General features: G+C 40.4%; 1 protein-coding gene across 2 annotated transcripts; it reads left to right on the top strand.

The window, feature by feature from the left end:
- Positions 1-246: 246 nt before the first annotated feature.
- LOC133010221 (kynurenine--oxoglutarate transaminase 3-like) lies at positions 247-8,088 on the top strand. Of its 2 annotated transcripts, none has more exons than XM_061077718.1 (14): positions 247-317; positions 1,498-1,585; positions 1,992-2,053; positions 3,081-3,225; positions 3,803-3,952; positions 4,059-4,145; positions 4,282-4,407; positions 4,521-4,641; positions 5,297-5,373; positions 5,464-5,553; positions 5,636-5,822; positions 7,295-7,368; positions 7,459-7,545; positions 7,676-8,088. In XM_061077718.1, exons 2-14 carry the CDS (start codon positions 1,499-1,501, stop codon positions 7,730-7,732), a joined length of 1,350 nt encoding a protein of 449 aa, XP_060933701.1. In that variant the 5' UTR covers positions 247-317; position 1,498; the 3' UTR covers positions 7,733-8,088. The 2 variants fall into 2 exon arrangements, with proteins under 2 accessions (XP_060933701.1, XP_060933700.1); XM_061077717.1 differs by having other exon boundaries at positions 263-369.
- The last annotated feature ends 743 nt before the right edge of the window (positions 8,089-8,831 follow it).

The following is an 8,831-nucleotide window of genomic DNA, read 5'->3' as shown; positions in this document are numbered from 1 at the left end:
ATTTCTCACGTACGGATGTGAAATGTACCACACAGAATCATTGAGTTTATAGATAATTCTCAACGTTACAAATATCATCTTAAAAAGTGTAATAACATGTTTATATTCAAACGTCACACAAATATTCGATTTACGAAGAGGCAAACTACCTGAGTCTGGGTATCACAAAAAAAATAAAATAAAAATACATGAAAACATGGTACATTTCCGACGACATTGAAGGCAGCAGCACCTCCTCCTGCTCCTCCTCCCTTGACTTGACTCCGAGAGGAGACCATAGAGTGTGTATATAAAGAGGAGACTCGCCGTGGAGACACGTAAGTAGCGCTGACTGAGCTGGTGATGGTGTGACTCCCCTGTAACTACATGGTACGTGTTTATGTCAGAGCAGCTAACTTCTGTGCACCTCATAGCATCCAAGCTAAAGGGACAGCCCATAGGGACAGCCTGATTCATGGTGCCACAGTTGGCTGCTAGCTAGCTGTAGCTAACGATGTCCCCAGCAGTGTGTGCGGGTCACCGGCTACAGTCTATGGTCACAGGCTGCGTATAACGGTGAGGGTCTGTAGCTCACATTAGCGCTCTGTCTACGAACAACACGCAGTTGTCACGATCTGAACACGACGTCCCCCGACTCTTTCCCCTGGTTCTCAATCAACCAACGCGCAATAATAATATTATAAGATCATGAAGTTATAGCTGACCCTGGACTCTGCTCACGCACACGAGCGCCACCCTCTGCCCTGTAAGGGTAGTGTTTCCCCCTGCCCCTCGGCACAAACAATTTTGAGTTTTACAGTGAATATTAGGATATATATACATATATGCTCACATCGTATCGTGTTTCTATCTAACTATGTGGCATTTATCCTTTAATAAATGACTTAAATGGTAATGCAGTATCATCATTCTAAGATGTGTTGGTTTAATTTTCCATCATTTAACTGTTAAAGTACTAAAGTACTTAAAGCATGAAGCAATGGAATTTGACCAAACTATAACAGATAAGGTATAAAAAGTGCAGCCATAGATACATTTTTTACAAGATTATTGGTTTTGCATTAAGGCAATTTCTGTCTGACCGTTTTTTAAGCTCTCTCCTTTTTATTGTCAGCATCACATTGCCAGATTTACTAATTGTTAATTAGTGCTATGTGTGTTGGTTCAAACTGACCAAATGCCTCCATGCACATTTGTCTAATACCTGTTGTTTGAATGAAGTCGCATGCTTTTTAAATTATGCTTTTTGTGCTTTTCAAACGAAAATGTTGAATGTTGAATGATTGGAAGCAATTTCTAGACCTTTTGGAGCAGTTTGTTCCCTGGACAGAGGGTAAGGGTCAGATTGCTGTTACTGTGTTGTTACTGTGTTGTTACTTGGATAGAGCAACTGCAGTGTCACTGTGTATATGTTCAAACAGCCAGACAGAAGTTAACAGAAAATGCAGGATGAGGTTAACGTTTAACAGCATTTTTCATCTTTCTCTTCGTGTGCAGCATGAACGTTGCACGGCAGGTCCTGAACTGCTCCAGGTTTGCACGTCATTCTGCAAACATCAACTACAGACGGTTTTGTACTTCACAGGTAGGTTCACCTCACTTCTCTGCTTAATGATTTTTGGTATTAAACTAAGGGTCTTTCTTTTCGATATAACCCTGTTACAAAGGTAGTTAGTGCTTGGGCTCAACAAGGCACACTTCTACCAACACCAGTGCAGTGTCAGCAGTGTTGAAGAATTACTTGATAATAGATTAGGTTGATACTTTGACACCAAATTTAACAATGGAATGTTAATGCACATCACAAAACTTTAAGGGTTGCTGTCTATTTAACTAGCAAACCTTTTGCTGGATAAGTGTATCCTGTATTTCACTCTCATTTGGCTCTTCGTAGTTGTTGAGGTCATCTACGCATTTAGTTTAACAAAATGTAACTGAACATTTGATAAGCTGTTCAATGTGATTTAATGTATTTTGGAAATGTCTTGCAGTGCATCATGACTTCACGGCACACTCATGCAAAAAGAATTGAGGGACTGGACAAAAATGTCTGGTAAGTAACAGAATGAAAAGTTCATCTGTGTGTGTATGACGCTGTAGATGAGGAGTTCTGATGCATACCTCAACAGTGTATAATGCTTGAGAGTCTATGCGGGCTTCTAAACATGCTGGTACAGTTCAATATAAACTCAGTTATCTTATACAAACTGCACAAATGTTTTAGGGATGTAGTTAACCCGTTCTGTTTAGTCTTTATACAAGAAGTTTGCGCTTAGACGGTTAAATGAAATGATGACTGATCAGCTTGATTGAGTTTGAAGTCGATTTAGTTTTTGACCATGTCTGTAACAGAAGGCAAGGCAGTTTTATTTATAAAGCACATTTTTAACACAGAAGTAGATTCAAGGCGCTGTACAGGGATATTAAATACAGCACAGAGACACAAGAAAATAAATACATTTAAAATCAGAAAGGACACTGCAAAACCAGCGAGGAAAAGAGGAGTGAAGAGAGCAAAAGATGTAAAAGAAATAAAAGCAGAAAAACTTTTAAAAAATAAGTTGAGGTTAAGTAGTTTATTTGTATTGCACTTTTCACAGATGGATACCAATAGGCTTGATAGGGCTAAAAATACCACGTTACACCTTACAAACTTGAAACAGAAAAAACACATACACACTATAACGAGAAATACAGAAGTAATACAGAAAAACAACTAGTCAGTGAAAGTTGCTATCACACCATTGCAACCGGTATGGGTGAGAGAGGAAAGCATCATAGTGTTTTCATAATAATAACAATAATCATTTATTTTTCTTTCCAATTTTTCAAGGGACAACTTACAATGCATCATATAATAGTTTAAGTAAAACCAAATGAGAGAATCAGATTAGGAGACACAAACACAACATATGTGATACAAAAAGTCAAAAGTAAAACACTATAATCAAGTTAAGAGGCATAGACACCTAACAGTACAGCTTATGCGAACACAAGAGTTATGTTGGTTTACTATGGTCAGATTAGAGTTTTTGTGAATCGGTTCTTAAAAGGTTTTGTTTATTTCTTTGTATTTTCAGGGTGGCATTTACCTCAGTGGCAGCAGACCCATCGATTGTTAACCTCGGCCAAGGCTACCCAGACATCCCTCCCCCGTCTTATGTCAAGGAGGCGCTAGCTCAGGCTGCATCAGTGGACCAGATGAACCAGTACACCAGAGGCTTTGTAAGATCATTGACTTATGCCATTGTAGACGACTACAAAAAGTAAATTCCATTTTGATGCCAAATTATATAATTTATATCGTACAGATAGAGACCAAGATTGTATTAAGGTAACTTTATGTTCAATGTTAGATATGTATACGGAAATGTTGGGAACCTTCTGACCTGAGTAATTTTCAGACACGGACAAACCAGAAGAAAGAGCAGTACAACCACAAACTGTTGAGGGCAGCGTAGCCATTAGTTTAGGGGGAGGACATTAGCACACAAGCAAAAAAGGTCAGCAATGGTTGAACTTTTTGAGGAGAGACTTGGTAAGTTAAACCTCATAACCTCGTCCACTTTCACTATATTTGTTGTGAGTAGCTCGCCACGCTCGGCTGCCCTCTAGTGGATGTATTGTTTGAAGTACTTAAGCAGTGACGGTTACCTCGTTTGAAACGGACGTATCTCTTCTCGTACGTAAAGACAGCATAAAGAACCCTTAAGACTCACATGATGCAGTATTCCAGAAGTCTACCGTCTCCTGCATATTGTGGTTTTCATTTACTGATTTACATCTTCTGTTTATTTAAAAGGGTCATCCATCTCTGGTGAAGGCCCTTTCTCAGGTTTACGGGAAGGTCTATGGACGTCAGATTGACCCATTTAAAGAAATCCTGGTCACGGTCGGAGGTTATGGTTCCTTATTCAGCACCATGCAAGGACTGGTGGATGAGGGAGATGAGGCAAAAATACTTTTCCTCTTTCTCAAGCAAGGGTGTTTGTATTCAAATATTCATAATCATGCCCTCTGTATTTGCCATATATTTTGTGTAATGTTTCACTTTGTAGGTCATCATAATAGAACCTTTTTTCGATTGCTATGTACCTATGGTACGAATGGCCGGGGCAAAGCCTGTGATGATACCGTTACGCCTTGTAAGTTTAATCCAAAACCACTTCTGTTTAGCAAACATGTTTCGTATGTAACTACTTTACCACTTTAACACGCTGGCCTGCGAAAGGTGGTACCTTTTGAAAGTCATGACACAAAACATGTCCTTCCATTTTTTAGAAGTCTGAAAAGAAGAAGGGCATTACAAGTGCTGACTGGGTTCTTGACCCAGATGAGCTTTCCAGTAAATTCAACTTTAAGACAAAGGCCATCATCATCAATAATCCCAACAATCCTATAGGGAAGGTAAGTACACCATATCAGTCACCTCATTGAGTTTGAGGGATGTAAACTTAAAACTTCATGTATTCCCATGACAGGAAACTCCGTGGTTTCAATAGCTTGTTCTTTTCTTGCAGGTTTTCACCAGAGATGAGCTACAGATGGTCGCAGACCTTTGTATCAAACATGACACTCTGTGCTTCAGCGATGAGGTTTATGAGTGGCTCGTCTACAGGGGCCACCAGCACATTAAAATTGGTACGTTTTCAGCTCAACATACTTTTTAAACAAAAAACTATATAAGAGTTGCGTCCTCTGAAACGCTGCTTGATGACACTTTCTGCTGAGCTAGTTATAGCGTACCTGAGTATTTCACTCATCTCTCTGAGTTTATATCCACATTATTAAGTTTTAATTTAAAAACACTACCCTAACTCTTATGAAATGCCCGGCGTCTACACTGCTCCTCTTTGGAAATGCTGTTTGGAAACCTTCTCGTTTGAAAATGTCAGGGCTATGTTTAAGTCATGACAGGCAGAAACTGAGACATTTGGAAATGATGATGTATACACTCTTTTTTGGTCAAAACGTAGCCATAGCTGGTTTCATAGCTGGCTTCTGGAAGGAGATCTGCTGACCCCTGTAATCTTTGCTATCAGCTGTTGTGCAGTTAAATTCCGCGTTTTACAATGAAACAACTGCTTACATGCATAGAAGACAAGCTATAATCTGTGACAATTCTGCAACTGGAAACCAAATTCTTTCTGTTGACACTGGCACGCACATGCCCATTGTACGTGTGCAGTAACATGATATTCTTTTTTAGGCGTGTTAGTATCGACGTGGATTAAAACGGAACAAGATAATTGCTTGACATTAATTGCCTGTTTTATGTTGCCGACTTTCTCTTTAGCGACTCTGCCTGGAATGTGGGAGCGAACAATTACTGTCAGCAGTGCAGGGAAAACATTCAGTGTCACTGGCTGGAAGGTGAGAGATCTTGATTCTAAACACTGCGTTAAACAGTCAACAATCAGGTCTTGCACATGATGGAATGAAGTTGAACTTTGTGTCTTGCAGCTTGGTTGGTCTATAGGACCCGAGCACTTGATAAAGCACCTTCAGACCATCATGCAGAATACTCTCTACACCTGTCCGACACCTTTACAGGCAAGTCTGCAAAGTTCCTTCAAGGAAAGGTAGAGACAAATCAAACCCACTTTTATATTGAAGCCTGTTTGCTACTCTACAGGAGGCTGTGGCACAAGGTATGCTTCTGAACTGTGAGCTGATGGGTCAGCCGGAGTGCTACTTCAGCTCACTGGCAGAAGAACTTGAAGGCAAGAGGGACCGCCTGGCTGCTATCCTTCTGGAGGCCGGCATGACCCCTGTCGTTCCAGAGGGAGGCTACTTCATGGTAGTGGACGTCACATCTCTCAGTGAGTTACTCTACAGTGTCTTAGACAGGTCTGCAAAAAGTTACTCTTCAACTATAAAATAGGTTTCAACCACTCTTAGTCAATTTCCACTATACTTAGTTATTTTTCCACTACAGAAGTTAGGTGCTTCACAGAAGTGAATTAAAGAGCTGATTATCAAATTATGTGCAAGAGAAGTGTGAACTCATAGTGGGCGAGAAATGGCGTCTCAAAGTTGTTATAGTGATGGGAGAGTAACCAGACCTGTCTTAACAACATAGGTCAGTTTATGCAAAAAAAATCATTCTGTAGTTATGCATCTAAAAGTTTATTTGCATCTTAACTTGCATCAATTTAAGATGTGTACTTTCAGTGTATTTACAAAATTGTTGAATTACTTAAAAAGTTTCTGTAGAGACCATCTTGCACAGGCATCACACCTGCCAGACGCCCATCAACATGTTAATGAATATGATTGCATCATCATTACACAAGTACTTAAGGCCGATTTATAGTCGTTTTTTACGCACGCACGCACGCAGCTTCTACGGACTCGTTTTGGTTTATAGTTCCCCCAGAGTTGCGCGTGTTGCAACGCAATTCACCGCCAGACCACTAGGCGGAGTAATGTTTGTTGTTGTAGTCGGCTCTTCTTCGTGTGTGGCACACGTTTATTGACATCGCCACAGCGGCTCCTCAGAGCCTTTTTCTGGCGGACAAATCCGCCGGTTAGTGACGGGTTATACTAGTGGACATGGTTTCGGATCTTTTCTGCCAAGTGCTCTCCTATTTGGTCCATATTCGTTCTTCTAAGTCTTCCGTGGCTTCCGCAGTTTCCGGGATTGTAACCGGAAATGCGACTCCGGACGGGATGTAGTAAGCAGACCAATCACAAGCCTTGCGGGCTGCGAGAGGCTCGCGTCGCTTTGTCGTATAGTCAGAAAAATTGACGGACGCAAGTACGCGAGGGGCGTGTCGCGTCGCTCGCGTGCGTGCGTCCGTCCGTAAAAAGCCTAGTATAAATCGGCCTTTACTAGTCATGGGATGAACCACACCCATCTTCAAGCTCTGCCTAGATTTTGCTCTCAGGCACACACTTGTTAGTTGTCTGTGTCTCCAGGACCACATCATTACCATGACGACGCACGCATTCAGACTCACAAGCTGAAAACAATACCAGCCATGCTGTAATGGCTGGTAGTTATTCAACAGTGTAACTCAATGACAGACCTTCCCGCTGGTTAAAACTCAACTTTTGCCCAAGGCCTTACTCCAGACAAAACACATGGAGACACAAGAAAATGTATTTCGTCAACATTTGTCAAAATTCTTGGATATAGCCTCAAAATTCTAATTAAATAAGTTACCACTGGAAATGTCTTTTTAAGCGCTTATAGAAGGAGAAACAAATGTCAACCTCACCGTATCAGCAGAGTGACTGTGAACTCCAACCTTACTGCTGACTATTCATGTCTGTTCTGTGTTCATTGTAGATCAGGACCTGTCACATATGGGTGATGATGAGGCCTATGACTACAGGTTTGTTCAGTGGATGATTAAAGAAAAGGTAATTTCACTTTGCTTCCTATAATATACATCATTCACGTTATGTTTTATTCTTTTTTGCTGTTCTTAATAAAACATTTTTTATTGATAGAAACTGGCAGCCATTCCAGTCACAGCGTTTGTCGGGGATGAGTCAAAGAAGCAGTTTGAGAAATATATTCGCCTTTGCTTCATTAAGGTAAATACAAAAAACTGTCTGATGGTTACAAACCAAAAGGACACAACATCCAAAATCATCTAGTCATCGACTTTCCTCTTTTTCTGTAGTGAAAAAGCACTATAAAATCCGCTTGTCTTTCAATCAACAGAAAGACAGCACTCTGGATGCAGCAGAGAAGATCCTGAAGAACTGGACTAAGGTTTAGTTGGCTGCCGTGTCTGGACTTTGGGGGTCAGAGGAGGACTGTGGTCAAACTGAAGGGTCTGGCTTCGACTTCAACATTGCACATAAACAGGAAACTGTTGAATTGTTTTTAGTGAAATGTTAATAGGGGTGTGTCCACACTTCTGAGTGCATTCTGCAACAGATACTGCACATTTTTTGGTTTTAATTAGTGTTTTGAATGTGTTGACTTGCAGCTTTTATGAGCTGTTTTGACCAGCATTTACCAGCATTCACATTTGGTGGAATTTCTCTTGGGCAAACTTAGATGTTTGTTGTGCTTAGAGTCTGTTAGAATCTGTGCACACAATAAATGCACTCAGTTTGTTGTAAAAATCATTGCTGCTGTTTTTCTCACACTCCACCCTTTCCTTTCTCACGCAGTGTTACCTAATATGTGCTGATTGTTAGGTTCTCGTTCTACCTTAGTGGAATTTAATCCTGTAAACAGGACCGGCTAGATGCTTGCCCCGCCAATTAAATTTATGTCAAAGTGAAGTCCTTACCCTAGAACTGGTTTAGTCAGCTTAGTAGTGCATTGGTTCACAAATTGTACTGGACGATATTGCTGAATGATATTTTGATCTTGTAAACCACTGGTCCACAACGGGCTACAACTGGTCCCCCTGATAAATTGCATCTTTACAGTTTCTTCTTCAGTGGGAGAAAGTTTTATAATACTGTCGCATTAAAGGCAACAATATTTTATACCAGATATAGAACATTGTAGACTGTAAAATTGGCTTAGGGCAATTAGAGAAATCACAGTTTCTTTTTGAGACACATCTAACCCACGGTCACCTCCTCTAAAATCTGTCAGTTTGGGCAAAACAATTTCACAAACATCATCCTCTACATTTTTGCATCACAGAAAATACATTGAATTTTCTGAATAATTCTGAAAAAGTTTTGAACAAAGAAAAAAAGTAGGTTTACTACTATGTTACTCTTTAAATGTTCTCCAAGAAAATTATTTTCTTTAAAAAACTGTTTAATAAACTGTTTTGCCTTGCAGATACAGCCTCCTCCCAGTAGGGGTGCTGCACCTTCCTCAGCACCCTTACAAACATTCATAGGTGCTG

This window comes from Limanda limanda, chromosome 9 (assembly GCF_963576545.1).
Source record: "Limanda limanda chromosome 9, fLimLim1.1, whole genome shotgun sequence".
In the NCBI taxonomy this organism is placed as follows: Eukaryota; Metazoa; Chordata; class Actinopteri; order Pleuronectiformes; family Pleuronectidae; genus Limanda; species Limanda limanda.
Note: the sequence above shows the minus strand (reverse complement) of the source record. Positions and strands in the feature narration are given on the sequence as shown.

Coding starts and splice junctions, on each gene's coding strand:
- LOC133010221 (XM_061077718.1), top strand. CDS start 1,499: ATGAACGTTGCACGGCAGGTCCTGAACTGCTCCAGGTTTGCACGTCAT. Junction 1,586..1,991: donor GACGGTTTTGTACTTCACAG/GTAGGTTCACCT, acceptor AATGTCTTGCAG/TGCATCATGACTTCACGGCA. Junction 3,226..3,802: donor ACCAGTACACCAGAGGCTTT/GTAAGATCATTG, acceptor TTTATTTAAAAG/GGTCATCCATCTCTGGTGAA.